Genomic DNA, 27,920 nt, shown 5'->3' with positions numbered 1-27,920 from the left:
TTTATTTATATTGTCTTATACCCACTAACCTGAAACTATCTTGTGACACTGCCTGTGTGAAAGGTCATTCTGCCTGGAATAAATCTAGTTATGTCAGAGCTGCAGCACCTAGTTATAGATATTAAAGTAGGTGTTTGCCTGCCTTTGCTGTTACTTTGTAGCAGAAATGTCAAATATAGATGTGTTTAAGTGATAGCTGCCTCATGTTCCACCTAAAACCAAATAAGATTGAGGAGCCTGCTTGATGTAGTCTGCTGTATAAGGTTCAAAAGACAGGAGAGATCATCAGGAAACTGTCATCAGTTCTTTTGGGAGTGGGGTTTGTTTTTTGTAATTAAAGAGAAACTAGAATTGACATGCCCATTTGCTAGTCATGTTATTTAGTAGTGGATGGTTGTTTTTCTGAAGAGTTTATCTCCTCAGTGATGATTTAATTTAGGCAGTAATGCAGGGAGTTCCTACTGCCTGTAGTGTGATGCAGTAAGTCAGAACACTTAATTAAGGAAGGTCCTTCCTGGCCTTTAAGTAGCCCTTTCTTATTTCCTACTCATACTTGTTTCTGTTACAAACATAGGTGCAGAAACATTAAGGATATTGCTTGAGATAATGCAAGACCTGGGAACTGAACTCTGGCCTGTTGTTCAGTGGGTCTTTGCATAGGTGTAAGGCTAATCTTCCTTTCAAGCAGTGTTTTACTCCCCAGGGCTTTAATCACAGTGTCTTTCATCAGCTTTGAATTCACTAGAAAAAAAGAAAAAGATCATTCTTAAAGTCTTTGCCTAATAGCTCATGTCTTCCAGAGTACTGATAAACTCCAGTGCAAATACACCATCTCCTCTGCCCCAAAGACGTGCTCTGGCTTTAGTACCACACTTTTAATGACAAACATTCACCTAGTTTACCATATGCAGTCTTTTATTTTAGCTGTTCTCTGTGCATGTTAGGAGATTTATTTCTACTCATAATGTATTTCGTGTGTGTTAGTTGTAAATATTGTGATCATAAATCAGCCTGGACCATCTAGCCCCAAGGATGGAGACAGCTTACAATAGGTCTGTCTGCTTCAGATTGTGAGACTGTACTAGTTCTCTGGTTTTTCCATTGCTTAGCTCTGTTAGTGGCATGTTGCCAGTCTCCTGTCTCACATTAATAGGAATATTATATATTACTGAATTTAAAGTGTTTTTCCTTCAGGACTAGAAGAATGTAGTGGAGCATACATCTGGCAGTGTGACATTATTCCTGTGGTGTGCAGTGTGCCCTTCACGTGGAGAATCACCATCGTGATTTCTGCTGCAGTCATCTAGGCATGAGGAGTTGCTGTGTGCACTGAGGTAGGTCTTGGACCAGGCTGGGGGACACATTATGTCAGGGATTGCATGCATATATGCATAATGTATAATGAAAAACTGATTCATCTCCCTTCCCTTCACCAAATTCTCTAAATTAAGTACCACAGAAATAGTAAGTCTGGAGCATAATCCCAGAACTCCTTTTTTTTTTTTTTTTCACCCCACAGCTTCATCTGTATTCACACCTACTGACCTCACTCTTCTCAGCTGGGAGATGGAAACTTGTTTCACTTCCCCCATAAGATGTTATTGGAAAATTTGTTAGTTCATAAAGTATATGCATGAGGACATACCAACACTACAGAAATAGGTTTCATACTGGCCCCAGACTAGCAGTGTTACTTCTCATTTTCAGGTAGTTTCATTTGGACTCCTCTCCGTTTGTCCTCTTGTTAGAAGGCTTGTTTGCTTGGCAGGAACTTGTGTTTTCTGCAGTTGTCCTGTTAAATTATTTCCTTTTTTACTGATTTTAAGGATCTTGTGCTCTCAGAATTCCCATGTTTGCATGAAACACAGTGCATTAAATTGCATGGTCTAAAGCAGTCAATACCCTGTAAGCTTCTGGTATTTTAATTGGCTTGGTTTTGGAAGTGGGCTGAGTTTTGAAATGGGTTTTGAAATGGGCTGAGCTGTATGGCTAAGCTAAACAGAGTCTGTCATACAAAAAATACTCTGAAGGAATGTATTTCTTCATGGTAGGACAGCTGAAAACACCACATTTGCTGTGATTAGTGCATATCACACTTGTGCCTATGCTTCCTATCTTCATTTATATGTACTTAAATATGTTTTTTACGTATCTGATTCTCAGAGGTCATGTTAAACTGGTGTCTTCTGTTTTTTGTTCTGGTCTAATAAGCTCTTGATTTGCCTCAGAGCACGTCCCAAAACTGTAAACCTAAGTAAAAATAAAAGTTCCCCAGAACAGCCTGTGACCCAGAGCACATGTTGCATTTCAGGAGAGCTGCAGAGGACAATGGTGTCATCACCTGAGGGGAAATAAAAATCAGAAAGAAACAAGGAGGGGAAATTTTGGCGCTTATTTTTAGACTCCGTGGGTGAGTATTATTTTCAGCTTTGTCTGTATTAATTTCTGCAGAACACTGTGCTAATGTGTGACTGGCTGCCTACGAACAGAGTATTGTAATTTCTAGCTAAGGCTGAAGCAATCAGCCACTAGCAATCCCTGGAGACTTGAATCTACCCATTTGTACCAAGATAAGGTAGCAGCCAAAGACATGACTAAGGGCAGTGTAGATATGTTCAAGACATCTACAAGCTAGCTAGTTGAGAAATAAACCTTAGCACACGTATTATACTGGATGAGCTCAGAAATATTTGTCCATGACACTGGGTCAGTCTCCCATGTAGCTCAAGGTACTCTGTCACTGGATTTAACATGAGTTAGTTTAAAGCTGACTTTTGACACATGGAGCTGTTCTCATACTTGTGATGACATACCTTTTGCATTTACCTTCTGCCTTTAGCACAAGACTACACTCTCATAGGCTTCCTTGAACAACATGCTGCTTGTTAATCAGCACTTTATTGTTTCAGTATGCTTAAAATAAGCATTTTGTCACATTCAAGAAGAAGAAACTTCATTGGTTTGCATTCTGGCACCATGCTTCACGTTGTCAAGTGCTGTCATTTGGCTTCTTTCTGTGATTTATTTACAGAGAGAGGGAGCTTGAGATTGAAACATTCTGGTAACAGTTTTCACCAGGTACATATTGTATGTGTTTTAGAAGTATCTAATCTTAGAAAGAACAAGAGACAGAATGGGTAATAGTCTGTTCTGGTGTGCTGGAGAGGTCTAGCCTTTAGTTGCTGTATAAGGACAGGTAAAAAGCAAAAATTCCACTGTTGCAGTGAACACAGTGAATGTAAGGAAAGAAGATAGCATTTTACCAAAGGATATTCTGGTTTCCTTTATAAACAGCTAAGAAGCAGCTTTACTGCATCCCTTACTCAGTATTAAGGAAGGGACCTTTGAGGAGACAGTAGATGTTCTGCCTACCAAAATTCTCTTTGACTGCCTTGGAATGGGTCTGTAGTCTAAGCAGCAGTAAAAGCTAATACTGCATTAAAGCCAGATGGTTCCAGTTAGTCTGCAATGTTGTCTTTTAATTTGATGTGGAGGCAGAAAAGTAAAACAGAGTCTGAGCTTTGCTTTGAGAAAACTGCTTTAGTCACTAGTCCTGAAGCTGGCCTTTTGACTGTCTCCACATGAGTCATTTCATCTCTGTATCATTCCCATACTTTGTAAACTCATCAGCAGAGGGACTGCTTGCTGGCTGTGTTGTACCTTACACAATAAAGACCAGACCTCCCTTGACATGATTGGGTATCGCTGTCATTAAATTTAATAATTTACATAAACTTATGGTCAGAATGTTCTAAATAAAGATCAAGTGCAAAGCCATTTTGCTAGTCTGTATAATAAATGAAGCATTAGAAAAGGCAGGAGAGGAGACGTGATTTTTGCCTTAGTGTAGATAGGAGGAGCTAAAGTCTGAAGTGATAAATAAGTACTAGTTCACAAACCAGTCTGCAGAACCATAAAATATTAATTCCTGAGTTCCAATAATATGTGAAGTGTTTTGAGGCCTGACTGTGGTAAAATAGCACAGACGTTTGAGGAGAATTGAGTTGAACAATAGATCTTCTTGCAGAAGACCATCTGTAGCTTTTGGAAAAGACTTCTGTAAGTCTGTTCAATCAGCTTAGGTTCTTGGGTAGTTTACTGTTGTGAATAGATACAGTTAGGGTTTTGATAAAATGCTATATGTAATAGCATTTAATTATGGCTATGTATTGTTTTTAGCCTATCACAGAACAGATCCCATTGCAGCTTCTTTAAGGAAAAAAAAATCCTCCAGACAAACCTGAAAAGAAACCAAAGAAAGCTTTCTTGGGGCAGATGTACATAAAATACATGCATGAGATTCTTGTCTTGGAAAATGCAGCAGATTGTAGGTAATAGTGATCTCTCATATTAGAAAACTGTGATAATTTAACAAAATGCTAAGCAGAATTATTCTTGTTTCCAATGGGCTTTGGGTTATTTATTGAGTTTTATTGTGCAGCAGGTTTTTCAGAAAATTTTGAGGGCCAGGAGCATGCAATTAAGTCTTGATTTGAATCACCCAACTGAAAACAAAGTCTAGAAAAAAAGAAGCTATTTGGATTACAAAATGTCAAACATATTGATATAATTATCCTTAAAAGGAGATACTGTAGGAAATAGGATGGATTAAGTTATTACAAACATTCGTGGAGTAAAAACACTATTAAAGCATTACAAGAGTCATACAGCCAGTGAACCAAAAGTGTAAAAACAACACTTTGGAAAGGAATATTTTCCCAAGAGAACTTTCCAGTAAGAACCTGGGAAACTGCACTTTTCCTTGTGGGTGAAAGCACTCTATCTCCTTTAAAAAACTGTAAAAAAAAAAAGAAGTTTAAGGACTTAATCTAGGTTTGTTTGAGTTTTTTCCCCAGTGTATGCCTGTTAGTATCTTGTGTGTTTCTCCATGTGGATGGTAAAAGTAGATCAGACAATTTCACAGTTGCTTCCACTTTTTTTTCTGACTCATGTGTACTTGTGGAATTGCTGCCAGTGGGAAAAAAATTAATAAAATCACTTTGGGGAGCAGAGTGCACAGCACATTTTGTTGACATGTTAACGTGTATGTTGGTAACCCTTCTCCTACCCTGGCTGGTGTAGGCTTGCTTTTGGTAAGCCCTGGTTTGCTTTGCTAACAGGCTGCTTTGCTAGAGAAATGAGAAACTTTAACTGCTGTTTCAAATCCAGTATGTGCTAGTAGCAACTTAATGGTTGTTCTCTATAGGGTTATTTTTAAGTGACCCATAAATAAACAGTTACACAGTCTTAGATGCTTTCCAGCATAAATGATGAATGCAATTGGTCTTAATTGGTTTTCTTGGTAGTTCTCAGAGAGAACCTTGACTAGTTAGTCTTAATATCACTCATTCCTTTGACTTCTGCTGGTGGTTCTTGGAAGTTTCTCAAGGCATTGTTGATTGAAACATACTGTTGAAATAGCGTAAGAGTGAAGTCCCACCCTCTTGCTGACAGAACTGGACCTTTTGTGTAGACAAAGGACTTCAGTCTCCAGGGCTGTCACATCTGATATCCTTCACTGGTAACAAATGAACAGGAAAAAAAGAGAGCACAGAAGCAGACCCTTCCTGCTTCAGCTCCCTTTCTATATGGAGGTACAGACTTGAGCTTATAACAAGTACCAGGAAGCACAAATACATACATACATACATACATGTGTATATATATACACATATATATTTTTTAACTGTGTACTGCTGGATATAGAGTGTGGAAGGATTCAGAAATGGTGCAATGTTTGTATGGCCAGCAAGAACACCCAGATTTGTTACAGTAATGATCTTTAAAACACAGCACAGCAACATCAGAGAGGAAACCAGGGAACCTTTTAACTCCTGGTGGTGAAGGAGGGACTTCTTTTTTGGATTGGTGCCTCTTGAAGTGACTTAATTTTTTCTGTGAAGCATCTGGTCATGGCCAATGTCAGGAAAACAAGAGTGGACACTGTACATGGTATGTTCCATCACAACTCCTGTGCTGAAAATATAGCCAACAACATTCAATGTCAAGACACAAAGGCTTGGTCCCAAAATTAATATGGATCAGAGAAATAAGCGGGGGGGGGGGGGGGAGGGTCTATAAGGCCTGATTTAAGAAAGACTTGAAGAACTGCCATTCCCAGGGGAGCTCTGACAGTGCTCTCCTATAAGCAGGAAGGAGTTCCGACCATCCTGACCCAGCAGTGGCCATCCTCCTCCTGTCTTTTTTCTTTACCTGTTTGTTTTTTGGCTTAGTTAACTGTAGAGTTTATTCAGTTCTCCTGTGTAGAAACTCAAACGGAGGAAATAATCTAATCCCTGTATTTCTAAATTCAAGCAGCTTTGAAATCAGTAATAGTTTTGAAGCAAGAACAATAATCTTTCTGGTAGTGGGAGGCATAAAAAGACTTTTTTCCATTTGAGGCTTTTTCTCTCAAATTTATTTGATTTACATTGATTTAACTTGGTGTGGGAATTGAAAGTCTGTGAAACTTCCTGTTCTGATCTGTGGCTTGAGTGAGTTGCTGGGTGAATGTGTTTTACCATTCTTGTATCCTCTGCCTTGTGCAATGATCCTTGATTCTGATGAGTTTCCATCACATGCGTGGGCTCTGTGAGGCAGCGCACTCAGAACTGATTAAAAGCACAGGAAATCTGTGCTTCTAACCAAACCTCCTCTGGTTTTGAATTACTTCATTTCTTTCTTTTTGCCTGTTTGTCAGTACAGAGTAACTTTTGTAAGTGCTTTGAAACCCTAATGGAGGACTTGTCGAAATCCTTAGGTGGAGGTTATGCATCATATTCTACCAGGTGCTTATTTACTGAGCTGGTAAATAACGTCAGTACTTGGAAGTGGAATTATTCTACCTCGCCTTCCATTCTCAGAACCCACTTCACTATTTTTTCAGTAAATTGGTACTTTTCCTCTTTTCAGTACTTGAAAGTTTTTTGTGAAATGTTGTAAGATATCTCTGACAGTTCACACCTAGTCCTCCACTTTGAGCTATGCCACATCAAGCAGGTTGGCACCACAGGTTTCTCTTGGGTTAAAGAACATAAGAAGCTGTTCTGTCTTTTCAGGCTATGCAGATATAGACTATAGCATCTACAGATGTTTTCTCTCTTCTGACTACTTGTGTCAACAGGAAATGGCCAGTATTATGCATAGTGGCTCCCAAACTTTAAACTTGTGCAAACAGTACAGAAAGAAAACAGAGGCTGCAGGTATGCTGGTAAAGTTCCAGTTTAAGGAAAGATTCTGGGCCCTGGAACTTCACTGTAAATGGATAAGAGGTTCTGCATGGTTTTAACTGGGCCAACTAGCACTTCCCGTTTCTGACTGCGGTTCAAGAGCTGTTGTGAGCCAAAGTCTGCTCATACAAGGCATTCTGCATTCAGCCATCCTGTTTTAGAGGTGGGTAACTTGAAGTTGTAGACATTGTGGCTACATGATATGAAACACTCTCACAGAACATGATCAGACTTGTTGAAATTAGTAATACAGATCTATGCACGCTATCTGGAATACAGGGGGAAAACAGCTTATGTTGATTGTATAATCCCATCAATGACAAATTGCATATTGAAGCCCATGTCCTAAGTATTTCTAGATAATTCTTTTTAATATTAAACAGATTAGTTATTTACACTGAGATTAACAGTTGCTACTTCTTTATGTTTTAGGTACTTTTCTCTCTTCCCTGAGTCAATTAACATAAACTGGAGGTCAGAGCAGCTCTGCACAATGAAAATGTTCTGGTTTTATCTCTAACTCATTTCTCATGAACAAAATAAAGTAGGAAAGAGTCTTTGAATCTTTTCAGTGGAATGAAAAGGATTAAAAAAAATATTCATGTGCTTGAGTGTATGCTGTGTCCAAGGTTCTCTTTTTGAAGAAAGTTTTCAGAATCTTACCAATTACATTCATCTTCTGCACCTCAAATTTCTAATGAGGATATCTGGGAGCACTTACTATAGAGCATTGGCTACACAGCCTTCTCTGCTGAGATGCAGATGCCTTTGTGCTCAGCGTGACAACACAAATCCTAAGCATAACTTTGGGTGAGCTGTCTTTCATGGGCTGATTTGTGTTCAGCTTAGGAGTTCCTTGGAGTTAGTCGACCAGCAGCCCTGTACCAGTGTTGTGTTTCTAGAGACTAAAGTCAGAAAATGTTGTATCTGACCAGTCAACAGTTTTGCTGCTTAGCTCCCCTTCTATTTCTCTGTGAAATATTTGCAGAACCTGTATTTCATGACTGGCCCAGTTACTCATTCATCTCCTGTACTGTTTATCCCATTTAGAGACCAGAGATGACCCCCCTTGCCCACAAACTACAGCCAGTTTGGGTTTATTTCCCTGTCTGCCCACCCCCCTGGCATGCTAATAGCTATTCTAACTGGCTGTTAACTTCTGCTCTGCTGCAGTTTTCACTGAGCCTTTCAAAGTTAAACATTGCAAATGAAAATCAGAATCTGCCTGGCACTGTCTGCAGTTGGAGGTGCAATCAGCACTTTAGGAGGTGATGGTCATTACCAAATGTCAGCGTTGGAGAGATTCAGCAGATGGGAATGCTCTGGTTTAGATTATCTGCCCATGTGTTTGTTTAGACAGACTCAGGGGCACTTCAAATGTGTCTGGAAGCCAGCATTCCAGTGCACTGCAATGCAGAGCACTGAAGAAGGGAAACATGAAGGTATATGCAAATGTTTGTAGTGTACCTGAAGTGCTTTCAAACCAGATTTTGAAATTTCACAAACAGTGCAAAAGAATTCAACTCCTCACTCACCTCTGGAAACAAGATGGTCAGATCTTCTAGTTACTCAGTTACTGATAGATGCCTGTGGGAACAAAGTGTCAGGAATAGCAGCTGAATTTGAGTATGTTGTGTTCTGAGAACAAGCCAGGCTGGAAACTTCAGTGACACCTTTTGGAAGGCCTGAACTATCAGGATGCAAGTTAGGAAAAAGCATCAGGACCAAACATAATCTACAGCATCAAGGACTTTCTTTAGTATTGCTAGCTAAGAATAGGAGTGGAGTTTGTGATAATCGAGAATTTATGCTCTTAGCTTTTGAGCAAAATACGCTGTCCATACCCCTGCTGAGATAAAGCCTTGTCTTGATGTCACAGATAACTAACTATATAGGCAAAGGGATAAAATTAAGACAAATCAGTTGAAAATGGAGAATTAGGCAAATGGAAAACATTTAGACAATTAGACAATGACAATTAGACAAAACGAAAAACATAACACAGGTGGTTAGAAGCATATGAAATCTGATGTGGTGCCATGACTACTAAGTCAGCAAGCACTTTTTTGTGAATGAGAAATCTGTTAAGGAAGGGAAACCAGTTAAAACTTGCCCTAGAGCAAGGTGACTTGTGCATCTCTTTGTTGTTTTTTTTTCTGTTGCTCATAAACACCTCTGTCTCCTGGAAAAATACTTACTAAGATACTTTTTAATATGGTTTTCTAGGTTTTGTTGCTTGACTTCATTGCTCCTGCATATCAGCAAATGAATTCCATTTGCAGTTCAGTTTTGTTGTTGTTCTTTTTTTCTGTTACAAGGAATGCCTATGCCAGTTTGCTGTTCCTATCTTTATCTTTAAACCTCACACACCATAGGAACTCTGTCTTGCAGGAACACACAGCTGTGGCAAAGTGTAATGGGCATGTGGAAAGATCTCAGAGGGCCAGACTATGATGCATATTTTGCTAGTGCTGATCCATTAAGTAACTTCAGACACATATTGAATAGCACTTTTATCTCACATTTAATGGTTAAATACAGTCATTGGAGCTGTTAGATGTATGTCACAGCCCTTTTGTCTCAGCTGCGCATGACAATCATTGTGTTCATTTACCTCTAGCTGTCCTATAGCTGATAAATACCAAATGTGGCAGGTAAGACTCTCATAGAGTGATTACAGGTAAGACTCTCATAGAGTGATTACAATTATTCCTGTTTTATGCCAATGTAAGATAAAACTGGGTCTTTGAAGTCAGATTTCTCCTTAGAGTAGGGAAGAGGAAGAAGAGATGTTCTCCTTACTGAGGCAGTTTGTGGGATTTTTTGCTTGCTTGTTTATGAAGAAGTTTGTGACTTGTTAATATTCTACACTGTAGAAAGGAGGCTGGTGTTGTTGCAAAGTACATAAAGAAAATAAGCCTAGGGTAGAAAAAGTCTAAAAATCAGAGAAGGCTACTGAGCTGGTTAAAAAATGAGAGGTGACATGAGAACAGGAAGGAAAGGGGAAGGTTATGTCATTAGAGACTGGAATTCAATGTTTTGATGAAACTCCATGGATACAGGAAGGAGGAGGACTGGTAAAAATAGCTAAATGAAAATGGTATGAGTTCCAAGAATTCAGCTCTCTGAAAAGAAAGAAATATATGTTAATGCTTAAAAGCAGGCAGAAAAAAGTTATGTGGTTTTTATGAAGCATTGGAAAGAAGCAGAAGAGAAAGGGGCAAAAAATTGCTGACTGCAATTTCTGAAAGGTTTTTTTTTTTTTTCCTCCTCCAACCAAAACTTGAACTTTTCTGTTATTATCCACATTTCATCCAAATTCTCAGTGGCTTCATTCCCAAGAGAGAATTTTTTTTCAGTAAAGTCATCTCATCAGAAGACCTTGGACACCGTTCAGATCTGAGGGGTTTTATGGGGGGCTGAGCATGCAAATGCTTACAGATACAGAATTCTCTCCCTCCCTGACTGGTACAGAACACTGCTTGCTGATCATTGCAGTAGAAAATGGCCATAATGCATACAATAGTTTACTTTGCAGGACCTAAATTTGCCAAAGCCAGCAAGCAATTAGGCTGAAGTATCTGTTTTTATGTACTGAATCATACTTGCTTACATCCTCCTCACAGAGATTCACAGTTTATCTATAACACAGAAAGCTCTTACTGCAAGAGAAAGAAAGGAAGAAAATCAACCAATTTACTGGGGTTTTGTTTTTGTTAATTTCTGAGCAGATGGCAACATACCACAATGGAAGTTTTATAAAAATTTCCATCTTTTAACTGACTGCAGGCCTGAAGCTTTTCCCTGGTGAAAAGGCAGAGCGTGAGTCACTCAGCGCACTCTGCACTATCTGCATGGGATTTCACTCTGTATTCACAAGACTCAGAAAGCTGTTCCATAACAGTAACTGCTTGGGTTTTTTTCACACACACACACACCCCTGGGCAAATGGCCAATTCCATCATCTGAGCCTCAGCACTAGGAACAAGGAAGGTAGACTCTGAGGAGGGGATGTAGTGCACAGACAAGGGGAGAGGCATGGCTCCAGAGTCCAAGAGCAGGAGTGCATTTATAAAGCTTCAACAGCTGTCAAAAGAAGTGGCCTGAGTTATGATTTCCCTAGTCTGAATTCACTAATTGAAAAGTTACACTCTGGTTTTAAAGTTACCTGCAGAGTGTTCAGCACCTACTGCATCTTGGCCCTACATTATCACTATGGAGATCAAGAGTCTAAACATAATTTTAGTTTGAAATCCATTTGAAATGTGGTACTGATTGCTTGGGACACATAAGGCCTGGACATGCTGAGTGTGATTTTTCTGCAGGTCTACTGATTTAATAAAATCTCAGACTGGTTTGGGTTGAAGGCACCTTAAAGCACATCCAGTCCCAAGCCCCTGCCACAGGCAGGGACCCCTTCCACTGGAGCAGGTTGCTCCAAGCCCCTGTGTCCAACCTGGCCTTGAACACTGCCAGGGTTGGGGCAGCCACAGCTTCTCTGGGCGCCCTGTGCCAGCGCCTCAGCACCCTCACAGGGAAGAGCTTCTGCCTAAGAGCTCATCTCAGTCTCCCCTCTGGCTGGTTAAAGACATTCCCCTTGGCATGACCCACAGGCCCTTGTCCAAAGCCCCTTTCCATTTTTCTTGTAGGCCCTTTAGGCACTGTAGTGGCTCTAAGGTCTCCCATGGAGCCTTCTCTTCTCTAGGCTGAACGTGCCCAGCTGTCAGTCTGTTCCAGGGCAGAGCTGCTCCAGCCCTTGCAGCATCTCCATGGCCTCCTCTGGACTTGCTGAAGCAGCTCCCCATCCCTCTTGTGTTGGGGGCCCCAGAGCTGAATGCAGTGCAAGCTTTGATCTTGGAGAGCTAGAGCAGTTCAAGCTCTCCAGCATATAGTACTGTTCAGCTTAGTGAAGTTCCTGAACTTTGCTGGGGTGTGCTTTGGAGTGTGGAATATAAAGGGATTTTTATACTGAGGTTTCCAGGCATTTGTAAAATCCTTTGGTTCTCTTCAGGGCCCTGACTGTAGTCTCTGGTGCCTAGTCCTCAACACACAGCATCTTCCTGAGGAGCCTGGTGCTCATCAGTTGGGTCATTTTCCTGTTTCTTGTACTGGTCTCTGTAACACATGTAGATCAGATTTACCTTGGAGAAATCAAATCAGGGTCTGAAATTTGTAGTTTGGAATCTCATTTGTATCATCTCAAGGTGGTATCTACACCCATTTGGGAATGGAGATGTGAAAAGGACATGAGATGTATGGCTCCTCAGTTGGTTGCACTAATGAGTATGTTAGAAATGCAGAAAAATAGACGGATGGATGGATGTATCATTTTCCGAGCTCTCTGTCATTCAGGAAAAGATTAGATAATTATCATCAATCTATATGATATTTAGTGGTATTTACTGACATCTAGAAGAGAGGTGAATGGCATCTTTTTGGATGGCAAGGATGATATAGAATACAATTTTCCCCAAAGAAATAGCTCACATACCTTATATAATGAATGAGCTCATTTTGCCTATGTTTGCCAGAAACAATAAAAGTTAGAAAATGTCCCAGTAATTAAAATAAAGTGTTACCCAGATTTATGGTGAGAAATGTGAAATGTCAGGCAATTGAGTGCAGCTCCACACTCACAAATAAGCTTCACATTCATTAAAACAGGTTGCATTCATTACTTAGAACAGTGTGGGTCCAGTGCTAGCCCCAGAAGGCAACGAATGGTTTCGCCTGCACAAGGAAAGTAAGCAGAGGGGTGGAAAACGTGCCAGCTGGCGTGTCAGCCCATAGATTGTGGGTCCTAATGGTAATGTTGCAGTGTGGACAGTACAGACATGCTCATTCCTTCAAGATGGGCTTTAGGTTACATGATGAATAGTAGGAAGAAGAGAGTGTGCCATTTTTCAGGCTTGCCACATTCAGAAAATAAACCCAGCAGAAATTTTTGAAATATGGAGATAAAGAAGGAGAATCTAAGCAAGGCCAACCTTTCCTGCAGCTCTTCCTTTCACAGTCACTGGTTTAATACAAATGCTGTACCTATTCACAGTATAGAAGTTAGGATTATGAGTTTATTGCTTGCTTGAAATAATCTTGAACCCTTATTTTTTTGGTCAGACAGCCACATAAGAGAAGTGAAGTGGGTCTAATTTATATAAGTACTGTGCGTACGGACATGGGGAATACTGAAAGTGGAGGACTGTTGGAGACAGGAGCGAAGCTTGCTGACAGTCTGGGGTAAGCTCATTTGAGCAGTACCAGTGCAATTATGCTGAAACATTAAATTGTCTTTCTGCTCCGTACAGCCTGAAGACAGTGGGCTGCGGAAATATCCTTCTCTTGTGATGCAGTGGTTGGGATATTGAGACCCTGCTGCCTTAACATCACTTGTTAGTTTCTGCACTCCTCTGTTTGGACATAGCTAATTAAAACTTGAGGAAACTTGAAAATGCTTTATATAAAAACTGGTCTAACAATTGCAGCTTTCTAGAAACTAAGTGTCCTTTCCTGAAAAAGAGAACAGGGCAATAGCAAGTCACAGACAAGTTAGTGAATAGCAGTGTGGAGGAAGGCTTTCTCCATCCAATTCTACCAGACTGAAGGTGTCTGAAGAGTCTGATTCAGAAACCAGGTTGTCTGGCCCATGGGAGCATGAAGGAAGTCTTACAAACAAACCCCCAAACCTTTTAACTTTTAGTGCTGGATTGTCTTTTCAAAATAAATTACACTTGGGAGTAGTTCTAGGAATACCAGTGGAGTTCTGTTAGGGAAAAAAAAAAGTTATGAAGTTAAAGCAGTTGATTTTAACTTGGTAAAAGATTTGGATCCAGATGAAGATCTGCAAGGTGGCCTTAAGCCAGCTGTATATCCACTCTGTTCCTCCATTCCACATCTGTAAATTCACAGTTTGAATTTGTTTCTTTTTCATTACATGCTGGTAAAAAAAATCATAATGCTAATGAGGTGTGCATGTGCTTTAGTCACAGGTTCATTCAGAAAGCCACAAATATCATAAATATGAGATCATCCCATAAAAATTTGAGAGAAAGGAGAAAAAATTACAGATTTTTAGGACAGCATGTTCTGAATTACTGAAGTGATGATGCAAGCACTTATCTCCATGGAGTGCTCTGTGTGTTATTTATAGGAGACACAGACCTTCAAAATAAATTGCAGGTTCACATGTCAGACCAGCAGATAGAGGATCACTTTACAATAAGCAGTAGATACCATGAATTTCAAGCAGACCGTGGGGCTTATTCCCCACCATGATTTTGCATCTTAAACTCTTGTAAAGTATTTACCAAAGAACATGGGAAAAGAGATTAGAATCAGAAGCCTTAGTGATAAGCCAACCAGCACATAATAAGGTCTTAGCATCTTTCTAGTAAAGGTTCACTTAAGCTTATCAATATTATTTGCAAAATATGGATACCATGATGAATGGAAATGATCTCAAAGATGGAACAGATTACAGAAAAGATACATGCGTTCCCTGGAGTCTGAGGGAGACTGTTGAGGAAGGGAATGTTTGGCCTTCCAATTGCACATGGGTTTCAGGTAAAATGGAAATGAGGCAGTATTAACTGTACCATCATGCAAGCTGATACATGCTGGTTGTAGAGCCCAGCTCTGTTGCCCTTTTACTCACTGCAGCAGCTGCAGAAGATCAGATCAGTATTCCCACAGCTTCTCTGTGTGATAGAGTGTGTGTGGGAGGGCAAGGGATGGGGAGTTTACCCACTTTGTTTTGGTGAAGCTCAAAGCTGAGGTTTTGCTAATCAGTAACTCCTGTTGTGCAAGGTTGGCCCACTCATTTCCTTTGATACTGATTGCTTTGGGACACATTAGACAGCTGTAAGCCCTGAGCTAGGGGAGACACTTTGCTTAAGTCTTTGGTTTAACATTGTCTTAAATGTGTTGATTTTTTTCCCTAGAACGGTTACAGTAGCTGGTTACAGCCTATATAAGAACTGTGCAAGGAGGAAATGCTGAGGGTGGTCAAAGCAAACAGTTCCATTGCTCTTTTTACAGGGACAAGGCTTTGGCTTGGTGTGCTTCTCCCTTCCTCTACTGGATGCATATGCTAGGCCTTGTTTGCTTACTGCTGGATATGCTCGGAAATGAAAGTCTGTGTTAATACAGATGACAAAAAGGCTGTGCAGCCCTAAATCACTTACCAGGACTATTCTGTAAGCTCCTTTGGGAATCCCAGGAGTTCCAGCTTGTATTCCCCTCTCTGGCTCTGCCTTTTCCCGTAAATTAATTTTTTATTGGTGGTAACGTGCCTTTTTTTGTTTAATGAGGTGTTTGGCAGCATCCACTGGGGCATGTAGGTGCAGGGTGGGTGGGTGGGAGGAGCAGCCCTGAGCAACATACCAGGAGCTTGGGATGAAAAGACTCTAGAAGATTGAAAGTTCTTTTGTGTGTTTCTTCACCCCCTCAACTCCAGTATCCCCTGGATGCCTCATGATTTCTTGCCATTTAAAAGTGAATTTTAGGTGTGAGAGCAAGTCATGTTTTAAGCAGGTCATATGTGCATTACATGTTAATTATGGCTGTACGCTCATTAGTCAAACTCTGTGACAATTCAAGCCAGTTCTTAAGTTTGCTACAGTCAGCTTTTGTTCTGAAGAGCCTGCTGAACTGTGTTAGCATGATAGCTGCTCTGCTGGCCAGCATGAGGGACCTGTGCTGCAAAAACCATCCACTGCTGTAACCTGAGCTTAAAGGCCAAGTCCCGTCCTAGGTGACTAGATGATTATCATCTGATGATCAGGAACAGAGGGGATGTCTATTAATCAAATGGTTCTGTACTTTGGAAAGAAGGATACAGAAGGAGGTAGGCTATAGGGCTGAGCTGGACAGGAACTGAGCATTGTGAATGAGGTGAAGAAAATAATGATGACTTCTGGTTTACATATGCCTGCTCTGTTCATATGCCTTGGAGTATGTTTTCAGGATTCCCAAATTCTGTCACTGAGGTTTTTTTCTTCAGTTTGTTCCTTGGCCTTGAGTTTCTCTCAAAGTGAGGAAGATTATACGTGGCACAGTCTAGCTGGCTCTGCCTTCCAGGAGGTGGAGGCCAGCACTGTAACTCCTTAGCCTTAGTTGTTCAGAAGTTTGATACAACTTGGGTATTTTCATTGAAACCCCACAGCATGGCTGGATTGGGAATAACCTGTGAAAGGGGAGCTCTGCATTTTTGTCCTCAGTCTGGACTTGCTTTCTCAGTCTTCCTGTGATTTGGACCCTACAAAGCTTTCAAGCTGCCAAAGGCAGGGATTCTGCATGATGGCAAACTTGCTCCATGACTGGATCATCCTTTAAAACCACCTTCAAACTTCAGCTCAAAGGAGTGAGTGGCAGAGCCTAGATATTTTTTACTATCTTGTAGCACTGTTACCTTAGACATACATGTACAAATCACATCCTTCAAGCCATAGCTTTAAGGAATCATTTTTGGCCAGGCGTGGAAAGGGCTGGAGAGCAGGACAGCAAAGTGAAGCGCATATTTTTCTGTGCCATCAGGCAAGTGAAGAAATTCCGCTCACTTGTGTCTGCTGCTGTTTGAATCACATTAGTGACAGTAAGTGACATATGCTGCTGTTTTCCTATTGTAACTTTCCTATTGTAACTAATTCCTATTTCCTATTAGTAACTTTCTAAATGCTGAATGGCTTTATGAGGAGAAAAATGATCACTAACCCCTGAGCTCATTATCTTACTGATCCAAAGAGTGACAACTGATTGTCCCTACAGCCAGAACACTGCAGTGAGATTCACATAGGGTGCCCTGGAAATGCCAGAAGAACCTGATACAGTTCCAGCTCTGCTTCCCTTGTGCTTTCTAGAGGGTGGAATTCCCCACTGGAATGACCTCCCACTTACCCTGTTATCCAAGGTTATCTTAAGAAATCTTTATCAAGTGCCAGCTCATGTAACTCAGAAATTTCAGAATGTTTTACATCTACCTATACACCTCCCCACTCATAAATACCAATTTTGGGTTTACTGCTACCAGAATAGATCTTGCCATTTCTTGGAGCACAGTAAAAGCCTAAAATAACCTTATAAATGAGCTATTTGTGTATAAATAAAACCCATAACCAGTCTGTGAAGTGTTGTAGAGGGGTAAATTTTCAAGGCTGTGCAGCATCCTAAAGCTCACCTAGACTTGATAGGTGATAAATACTGTGGAAATCCCAGGCACTTCACTGAGCTATTTGGCCTGAAAAGGGGTTGTGTGGTTGTGTTGATTTTTCCGTTAATCAAAAGAAGAGGATATTTCTGTTGACTTGGGCCTCTTGCTGACCTCCAACAGTGACGTTTTTAGTTTGGTTGATCTTAAATTCACGAGTATTTTTTTTTCTTGTGACTTTTTACATGTTTTGAAATTCACTTTGTTTGGTGTGTATCTGAGAAATCCTGGCCTCTTCAAAAGCAAACCTCTCAGAATTTGCTTTAGCCAAAAAGATAAGAAGCTGGTAAGTATTTGTGAAATAATTTTCTGCCAGTGGATTCAGTTTGTTAATGAAAAATGGAAGTATTTGATTGAAAAAAAGACCACCTGATTCTCAGATAGCTTTTTCAGCAGAGTTTGAAACCTCATTCTGCTGGTTCTGGGTAGTTTGGCATACCCCAGTTTCACTGTAAGGGAAATAATGAGGATGATGACCTTTAGCAGATAATAACCAAAGGAAAGGAGGGAAAGAAGTATCCTGGTTGGGCAGAAATTGTTTTATTTCAGTACCAGAATATCACAATTAGAAACAAGTATGTGAAATAGAAACTTGGAGAAATTGGATGTTTGCCGCTATAAAGAATTTACTGTCTAATGCAAGCTACAGTGGGAGTTTTGATGTGTCACATTTGCATGCACACTTTTATTTTCAACTTACTTTCGTTCTCCACAGTCCTCCCAATAGACCCTTCCCAAATGTTTTGTCAGAGGGCCGCATCACGCAGCACAGCCCTGGCTAATCCCCAGTTCTTCCTGACTAAGCAGGCATCCAAAACTGGCGGGGGACTGGGGTGAATTCATTTAGGATGCACTTCTCCTCTGCTTGTATAAACACATGCATAAACATGATAACCCCTACTTGGTGTGAGAGGTGGGACACGGTGCTTGTGAGAGGCACTGAGTTCTGCAAGCAGGGAGGGAAACAAATTGCCTGTTAAATATGGAAAATGGAGTCTGTTTTTTTGTTCTCTGCCTTTGGAATCTGTGGGTGGATTGGAACTGGCAGGCAGGGAGCAAACACCCACCCACCACAGGGCTGTGTGGTTCAGAAGTTTACAAGAGTGTTTGTGTTCCAGGAGCTGTTGGCCTTGAAGCCAGTGGAGAGGGGGAGGAGAAGAGGGAGAGAGTGAGAAAAACTCTGTGGTGTTGGGGCCCTTCCTCAGAGATATTTTTCCCCTCTCCTTTCTCCAGCTAGAGGGCTTTGGAACTGGAACGAGACAAACAGCGACTGGGGGAAAGAGTAGTGTTGTTTTAAGATGCACAGCACTCACAGTCTGTCATCACGGGAGGCAGAGACTTCAGAAGCCACAACCACCTTAATCCCAAATGACAGCTCTGTTGCTCCCCCTTCCCCTGCCTGCTGCTGTTTAATTCTGCATAGTCTGTGGCCTATACAGAAATGGGAGTTTTACTGTATTGTTACTGCAGGATTTGGAAATTGGTTTCTGTCCCATCATGAATTTAAGGTTCAGAAGCTGCTACTCTTAACTGATCACCATCTGGGTATTGCAGATACAGAAACTGAAGCACAGAGAGACAGAACAATTTGCCAAAGGCAAAAGGAAGTCTGTGGGAGATCTGGGAATGGACCCCAGATGTCCTGAGTTTTCTGTCTTAACCACAAGACCATCCTTCCTGTCTTTTTGGTAGTCCCCTCTGCTTCAGGAATTCCGTTTATGAATTCCACCCAGAAATGATCCAGTGATTTACTTGCGTAAAAGACTCATCTGGGAGGGAACATGGCACCTCTTATAAAGTGAACTGCAGTTCCTGCTGCCCTGGCTTGCTGGGGGGTAAAGGAGAGGGAGTAACCCAGCAAAGTAACCCAGCTTCCAAACCTAAGGACCTTCCCTATTGCCATCCAAACCTCCTGCAAGCATTAACTGTGCTCTGTAAAAGAATCAGGGATGCCACACATGATGTTTGAGTGTATCTGGCCATGTCTATTTTAGTGAGTTTAAAGAATGACTGGAACTGGACTAAATCCATCTAGAGAATTATGCTGCTGCTGTTCTCTGCTGTATTAGAGGGCCTTTGGTGCTTGTCAGTTTGATTGCTGTATCCCTGATGGGCTTCCCTGTGGATCTGATATTTCTCCTGTGTCACCAACACCACTTTTCCAAGAGAAGGCTGAATGCTGGGAAGGGTTTTATTTCTAACAAAGTGCACCCTTTGATTTGAGAATGATGGAATGGATGGAACATTGTATATGTCCTTCATATGGTCAAAAGGGGCCATATATAATTTCTAGAGGATTACTGAAAATTGTTCTTAACTAAAACCTTTTAACTACCCTGTTAGTGAAGAATTCCTAGACTGGCTTCCTCTTAATGTGCTCACCTCTTTAGTGTCAGGGGTCAGCAACGGCTGCATGTCCAGCACTGTTCAACACATCGTCAGACCTTGGTATTGTGGTAATATCTAAAATTCCACTTGTGGATCTTCAGATTTGTGTGTGGTGCACTGTATGAACAGAGACTTCTTGGCACCAGTGGCTTTTGGGTTGGGAAGGATTCTCTGTATGTCATCTCCCGGCACTGAGGACACAGCCAATGGCCTGCACCATTTGATTCTATCCTTCTCCAGCCTCCCCTTTAACACTGTGAGGCTGGATGTCCGATTTGGGTATGTGAGAGCAAGCTCCTCTCTGGAGAAATGCTGTTGTAGTTGCACCATCAAAGCTCTTTTGCAGTCCCGTGACACCTCTTTCCTTTATGCTGAGTGGGATTTCAGGATAAAACCCCACAAACAAACCAGGAGAGTTTGTGGCATTCCCTGCTGTGTTATGTGGAGCCTGAGTACATGGTGCTGTTCTGTTTTTCTGCTTGCTCTTCTAAGGTGTTTGGATATTTGTCTGCTTGTTCTTTCTCTTGTGGCTTCATCTACCTGGTTTTAGGCTGCAATGGTGAACTCTTCTGGAGGAGGCTATCAGGATGGTTGGTTTGTGCATCACTCAAGGTTAAAGGTACTGTGGTACTGGGAGTTTTCTAGCAGTTGCCTGGGTGTCAAAGCGCTCTCCAGCCTTGTTTTGGTGCACAGAGTTGAGTGAGTGTGAAGACAACAGGCGAACCTTCCGGCTTGTTCCCAGCACCTGCATTTGGCGCAGCTGGATGCATTTCCCACCATTCCCATTGCGCAGCCCATGCAAAACGGGAGAAGACGCAGTTTTTGCTCCATACTTGACGTCACTCGCGACTAGGAAACTCCTCGCTCCCGACCGCACCAATGACGTCACATTAGTGATGTCAGCGCGCCGCCGGGGCCGCGCCGGGCCGGTAGGGGGCAGGGGAGCAGGGTGTCTCGTCGCTCGGTAGGGGGCGCTCGCCCCCGCTCTGCGGCGGGGGTGGTGGTGGCCGCGGCCCTTCTGTGCGCCGCAGTGGCGGCAGCGGCTCGCCCGTTTTGCGACAGAGGTGGGCTCCACCGGCCCGGCCTACGGCGGAACCTCTGCCGGCAGGGTTTGGCGCTGCTCACCCGCGCTCCTCGGCGGCGGTGGTGCTCCTGCGCTCTTTGCACGTGTTAAGGCGTAGCGCGCTGCCCTCGGCTATAACCCGAGCCTGCACGCCTGCGATTTCCGCCCAGAGAAAGGGTCGTGGGCTCCAGGTTGAGCCCAGGCGCTGTAACCGGCTCTGGCGGCCGACGCGCTTTTGATCGTTCGCTTTTTGCCCCGCTATCCCGGAGGAAAGGAGAAGCCATCGCCCTCCCGCCCGGCCTCGGCGGCGCGGCGGTCCGTGAACCCAGCAGTTTACCCGACGCGGGCTGTGCCGGCGGCGGGGGGAGGCGGGCGCTGTTCCTGGAAGAGCCCGGCCGGGGAGTTGGTCACATTCTTGGCCGGGATTCAATGACTGAGGCAGACACCAACAAACAGAGCGGGCAGCAGCAGGCGGAGGAGGAGGAGGCTGAGCCAGCCTGCATTAGCTCAGCGCTCAGGCACTCTCAGTCTCCGCTGGAAAGAGGAGCTGGGAGGATGTGCGCTCGGTTACCGCGGCTCCCCACGGCACGCCGAGAAAACCGGGAGAGATAAGGGAAGAAAGGGCGAACAGAGAGACGAGGAATCCTCCCGGACCGAGCTGACGGGCCACACGGAGGAAGGAGCCTGCTTATCGCCCGTCCGAAGCCCCCGCGCCGCTTTGAAAGTGCCGGAGATTTGGGCCTTTTCCTTTCCTTCTGCGTCGTTCCCTTCCAGAGAAGCTTTCCGCCTCCCTGTGCTTTTCCTCGCCTCCCCCTCGCCTTCCTGCCGGTGGATATGGACAGAAGGGTGATCACTGCAGAGCAGCAGCAGCCGCCAGAACGTATTTGAGCCCGTGGAGCTCGGAGCGTGGCACGGACTTTTTGTGTTGCTGTGGGTGGTGTGTGTGAGTGAGTGTGTGAGTGAGTGTGTGTGTGTGTGTGTGTGTGTAGGTGTGGGAGGCGGGATTGCTTTGCCTGGAGGGCTGGCTGAGGTCTGAGTGCTCGGATGAAGACCTCTTTTTGCCGTGACTCTGTGCTCCATCGGGGCAGCTTGGAGACTTGGATGATTTGAGGTTGTAACGAAGCAAGAGGAAAGAAAAAACGAAGAGAGAGACACGCATACAAAAGGATTTATTTCCTATTCGTTAGTGGATTGTTAAACCTGAGTGGGAAGGAGAAAAGAACAAGGGTGGGTTGTTTTATTTTGTTCGATTTTTTTTTCTTAAAAAAAAAATCTCTTAAGTGGATTTGTACCAGGGTGGAAGATAACTGGGGATTTTTGTTGTTTGTTTTGGGAATAGAAACTAAAAAATGGAGACTGTAAGTAGAAGCAGCTTCCAGCCTCATCCAGGACTGCAGAAGACCTTGGAACAGTTTCATCTGAGCTCTATGAGCTCCCTGGGTGGCCCTGCTGCTTTCTCAGCACGATGGGCACAGGAGATGTACAAGAAGGACAATGGCAAAGATCCAGCGGAACCTGTACTGCATCTACCCCCTATACAGCCTCCTCCGGTGATGCCTGGTCCCTTCTTCATGCCCTCGGACAGATCTACGGAGAGGTGCGAGACCATCCTGGAAGGGGAAACCATCTCCTGCTTCGTGGTGGGTGGAGAAAAGCGGCTTTGCTTGCCCCAGATCCTGAACTCTGTGCTCAGGGACTTCTCCCTGCAGCAGATTAATTCGGTCTGTGACGAGCTACACATTTACTGCTCCAGATGTACTGCTGACCAGCTGGAAATCCTCAAAGTCATGGGCATCCTGCCCTTCTCTGCTCCTTCCTGCGGGCTCATCACTAAAACTGATGCTGAGAGGCTTTGTAACGCCTTGCTTTATGGTGGCACCTATCCTCCCCACTGCAAGAAGGAGTTCTCTAGCACAATTGAGCTGGAGTTTACGGAGAAGAGCTTCAAGGTGTATCATGAGTGCTTTGGGAAGTGTAAGGGACTCTTGGTGCCAGAGCTTTACAGTAACCCCAGCGCAGCCTGCATCCAGTGCTTGGACTGCAGGCTTATGTATCCACCTCACAAATTCGTGGTCCACTCTCACAAATCTCTGGAAAACAGGACTTGCCACTGGGGCTTTGACTCTGCAAACTGGAGATCCTATATCCTCCTCAGCCAGGATTACACTGGGAAAGAGGAGAAAGCTAGACTGGGACAGCTCTTAGATGAAATGAAAGAAAAATTTGACTATAACAATAAATACAAGAGGAAAGCCCCCAGGGTAAGTGATGCCTTTGATTTTAAAGGGGGTGGGGGGAAGAAAGAGAAAAGGAATTGTCTCCAACGTCGATAACAGCCATCGATATACCCAATTTGTTAGCAGCTGCTTTTCCTTTGAGTCATTTAGTAATCTAATCGCGTTCTTAATTCTCACCACGTGTGTGTTAATGGAGACGAGCAGCGTTTGAGGTGGCACCTTTTTTCCTCGGCTTGAATTCTGAACTCGGTAGTTGGAGTTTGTTTAAATGATACATGTGTGTTTGCATAGCTTACTACAGATGGAACCTGATCTTTGAAATCCATCGCCCTGCCCCAGACGTTGGTAGGACGTATGTGATTTCAGGTCTTGAGAGCTTCAGTTAGGGGTCAAGACAAGGAAGAGGCCAGAAAAAAACAAATCGGTTTGTGATAGCTCCAGAAGCAAATATGTATGTTTTTTATATGATCAGCTGTATGCTGCCAAGGGGGGAGGTGAAGGATAGAGTGTCTAAATGCTTGTATTGAAATAACAGTGTGGCTGCTAACAAAAAAATCCAGACGGTAGCACAGGTTACTGGTGCTGTGTGGAACGTGAATGGCCAAGTCCCTGCTTTCATAGTATCCCTGTGGAGTCTCCCTACCAGACAGGCTTTTGTATATTGGATTATGTATACATTCAGCAAAAGAATCTGTCTCGGGGCATCTGCAGCAGCAGCTTAAGGTATTGCCGTGCCTCGTGCGCCAAGCCAGACAGCTAAAGCACAGTATTCTTTCTAGGTGTCTTGTTTTTCTTTCAGTCTGAGCTGCCTTTAGCTCCCAGCATCCTCGGTGTGTGTGGGAGAGGCTGCCTTCGAGCTGGCAGTGGGACTTACCCATGGGCAGTGGTGGGTCCACAGGGCCTTGAGGCCTCACTGACAGACTCCAGGGTGCTGGTGAGGGTGCAGAGCCTGTGAGGTGAGCAGTTGGCTTCCCCAACGCCCAGAATATGGTTAAAAGGAAACTCTCACCTACTGAGCTCTACACTGTGGGTTCATTGGTTGGATTTTAGCTGGTCTGTTAGAGATACCTGAACTTTTCTTTGGTTTTATGTGTCTGGAGCAGATGGCAATAACACAAACCTTGAAACAGAAGTAACATTTAAAGCCCACTGAGAATGTTCAACAAAACTCTTAATTACCTTATCAAACACCTGCCTAAAGGGGCAGATACACTGCCTTAATTAGACTTAATAAGTGGGACTTAAATAGAGCTTTTATTTGTTAAAAACACAACAAAAATGTCCAAACACAGCGTTTGTAAGATACCCTGCCCAGGCAATGCAGTAATTCCTCCTAGCCTGAGAGGCCTGGCAACCCATTTTGTGGGGAAGGAGCAGAGGCTCCCTCTTAAGTTCCAGTTTCTCTCCTAGTCTTGTGCTCAGCCCCCGTTTCAGTCCTCGCCCTCACCCCTCCTCTTCCTCCCGCTGAAGTGTCAGAACCGCTGTGACAAAGCTAGGCTGTAATGAGCCACATTATCTCCGTGGTTGGAGGTGGATGTGTTTTTAATGGCTTGTCTATTCTCCGTCAGTCATGTGCTAAGATGTAATGGTGGGATGGATGTATATGAATGCCTGTGCAAGGAGAAATCTGCTCTGAAAGCAGAGGCATTTTGCATGTTGGGAAATGAATTTTCTAGGGCAAGCTTCTTTGGTAAGCAAAAGTAAGAAATCTCCATATTTTTGCTCAAGAAAAGGTACTGCGTTCCTGGCTTGGCCATTTACAGAATTTTATTAAAATCAATGTTGGTAGAGGTGCACTTTCATCTTCTTCCAAGACTTTAAAGCATTTTCTTTAGTTGGATGATTTATCCCAGGTGAAGTTGCAGGTGGAGAACAAGAAAAATCTGCGAAGTCTTGGCCTTGCCTGAGTTTTTTGGTGACCCTTTAATAGGTCCTAGATCATAACATGGCAAGAGCTTTTTCCCCCTGCCACCCCCTCCAAAATCTGCATGCAGCACAGCTCTTCTTGCAGAAGGAATTCAAGATCCTTAATAGTGGACACCAAAGATTATGCTATCTATTGCACAGAATATGGTGCCAAAAATCTGTCATGATAAGATGTTACAGTCTCCTGCATAGGTTCATTTGAGAGGTGGCAAGGAATTTTATGGGGAAGAACAGTGGCGAGTGTGTGCTCAGATGATGGGGTAGGGAAAAAAGAATGCTTTGTCATACACCCAGAGCAGGACTAGGCTCAAGTTTCAAGGCTTTAGCGTCGTCTTCATGGCTCTCCTATAATGTGTTGCAGTCTTGAGGAGATCCCGGCAGTGCTGGCAGAGTTTTGTCTGCTTATCGTTCCTTTTTCTGAAGCCTTTTTTTCCATTGGGCTCAGCCAGTGGATATCATATGCTAAGGTCATTTGTGTTGTAGCAGTGTGTGCAGATAATTACAGAGAGATTTAATCAGGCTCTAAGATTGGTAGACTGTGGCCAGGGGCAAGTAGCATTGGAGTAAAGTTTAGCTGCCTAGTAAGGAAATGAAAGGATGGTCCCATGACTGTGTGTTCGTGTGAATTCCTGTCAGTCCCTGTGGGTTTTGTGTGTCTGTTGGGCTCTGTGTCTGTCTGTCTCTGTGGATGAAAGGGTGAAGCATATGTGTCTTTGTGGTGGTCGTCCTTTTTTGATGTCGATCTCTGCGTTGCTTTGTTCTGTTTTATACAGAGGTGTTGGTAATCTGCTGTGATAGATACTTAGTCCTCTCTCTACTTTCAAGAGTGGGTTTTTTTATCAGTTTTGCAGTTTATTTATTTATGCATGTTTATACACTGCTTTGTGTGATGTGTTTTCCCTGGGGCTCCCTCAGTATGTTGGTAGCATGGGATACATATGACCGCTTAATGGCTGTTTGAGCAGCAGTGAATTTTTTGACCTTTTTCTGTGTCTTCATGAGGATATGCAAGAGGTATATACAGCTGTGCCAGCACAGCTCTGCCTTTTAAGGGTTTGACTTAAATGGAGGAGCTGGGTTGGCACAAGCTCCCGGGGCAGACTCAGCACAGTGGCAAACCCGCCTTTTTCCCTCTCTCTTCATTATTTAGTTTCTTTTCCCTATTTTTTTTTCCCCCTTGGTGTGGTTTTGAAGCATTACAAAGCAGAGCTTTACCAGGTAACTGCATTCCTGACATCGTCTACATGCATCAAGTACCCGTTGTGCACATCTGTCTGTAGCCAGAGATGTATGCATAGATGCAGATACATTGTCTCTCAGTCAGCCTGGTTGGGTGGGCAAGATGCGTGTTGCTTGGTCCTGCCGCTTGCAGAAGCAGCTTTCATCTACATCTGTGTGAAGTCAGCAAAAGGTCTTAACCAAAAACTGGAGAGAGTTGTGACAGCTGAGCCCTCACTACAGCAGGAACCATAGAGGCCTCAGCCACTTCCTTTCCCGTCTTCTAAAATTTAGATTTCTGTATCCTCACTGTTCATCCATGGATTAATGATTTACCTTCTATAAACTCCTTCACTTTTCCTGCCACTTCCCAAAGCTAGGTCTTTCCTTGAGCCATATGATAACTTTTCCATTTCCCTATGTGTCCTTCATTGGATTTTCCACCTTTTATGCTCATGCAGGGCTTTTCTCTGCTTTGCCTTCTCTCTGGTCTTTCAGAGTCTCTGTACACCAGCATGGCTTTTACTTGAGTGTTCTGTTCCCCTGCCTGTCTCATTTAATCCATTACTGGTGTGGAGAACTACCATTGTGGGATGTTTCTAGAAATTTCAAACATGAATAACCTCTCAGGGTTGCAAAACAGGGTCCTAGAAATCCATCCTCAGTGCCAGAGCCTTGTTCTTGAGCTCAGCAGCTGGTGCATGTTGAGCACCACTTGCTTGGTGTAGATAACAGCCTTGGTGTGTGTCTCATGCAGTCTTTCCACTGCTGTGTGAGACTGCTGTGTTTTCTGAACATCAGCATGCCTCCTCTAGGATTGAATGAGTTCAAAAAGCAGGCCTGAACGCTTTGTGGGTTACTGTTTGCAGTGAAGGAGGGTGGGTTCAGCTGTCTCTTTTGAGCCCTTTTTTTGTCTTTTTTTTTTACTTACTGAACCGAGTGACATTTGTCAGTGCTTTCCTGTTCCTACCTGTGTGCCAGACAGCTGTACTTGCAGTAAGGCTGGATGTGATCAGGGAATGAAGGAGCTCTCCTTGCACACGTGTGAACACACCCACACGCCAGCGCTGCAGCGTTCCCACGGTTCCAGTCCCAGCAGCACTTCTATGAAGTAGCTGGAAGCTAGAAGCGGCATTCTGGGTACTGACACACAAATGAGCACTGGAGGCCTCCCACCTGATTTCACAATGCCTACCAACCTGGCGCTGCCACAACACGCAGCTCTCTCAGCTGGAGTAGGGTTTAGCCAGGTCAAATGTGCAGCCAAATGGAAGGACAGAAATTGCTGTGAGTGGAGTAGTGCAGTGCTGAGGTGTGGGGTGGCTGTAGGCGTTCAGGGGCTGCACAGCAACTGTGCTTTATGACCACCTGAAATGCTGCAGTAGTAGAGCTAGAAGGCATATATTTATCTTTCTGTCTCCTAAGGTCCTGCCTCCTGCCAGTAGTAACCTTCTTTATTTGTTATACAGTATATCTTTTATATATATATGTATTTGTTAACAATATAGCCACCGGTAGGTGTAGCAGAGAGACCCTTGATTTTATCCACAAGTTCAGACCACTGAGTGTATTTATTCTTTTTGGTAAGAGCTAACTTGATAAATACTCATGGAAAATTTTGCTGGAGATCTGAGAGTTCAGTTGTTTTACCATGGAGC

The 27,920-nt window shown here is 43.3% G+C and overlaps 2 protein-coding genes across 10 annotated transcripts in view; one reads left to right on the top strand and one right to left on the bottom strand.

Moving 5' to 3' along the window:
- The window catches only part of CFAP74 (cilia and flagella associated protein 74), a 274,549-nt gene that overhangs the window by 129,519 nt on the left and 117,110 nt on the right, over nt 1-27,920 (bottom strand). The gene's annotated exons all lie outside the window — the stretch shown is intronic.
- Nucleotides 21,013-27,920, top strand: part of SKI (SKI proto-oncogene) — a 98,968-nt gene continuing 92,060 nt past the window's right edge. The window contains exons 1-2 of one of the 2 annotated variants that reach the window (XM_061351669.1): nt 21,013-22,108; nt 22,221-23,142. In XM_061351669.1, coding sequence (XP_061207653.1) covers nt 22,231-23,142 — 912 coding nt within the window. In that variant the 5' untranslated portion in view covers nt 21,013-22,108; nt 22,221-22,230. Of the gene's footprint in view, nt 23,143-27,920 lie in introns of both variants that reach the window. The other variant, XM_061351668.1, reaches the window with a different exon arrangement.

The sequence above is a fragment of the Neopsephotus bourkii genome, unplaced genomic scaffold, assembly GCF_033783945.1.
Source record: "Neopsephotus bourkii isolate Nb327-2 ecotype Australia unplaced genomic scaffold, CSIRO-AGI_Nbou_v1 NB_593, whole genome shotgun sequence".
NCBI lineage: Eukaryota > Metazoa > Chordata > Aves > Psittaciformes > Psittacidae > Neopsephotus > Neopsephotus bourkii.
The sequence above is the reverse complement of the archived record's forward strand: the minus strand, read 5'-3'. Positions and strand labels throughout refer to the sequence as shown.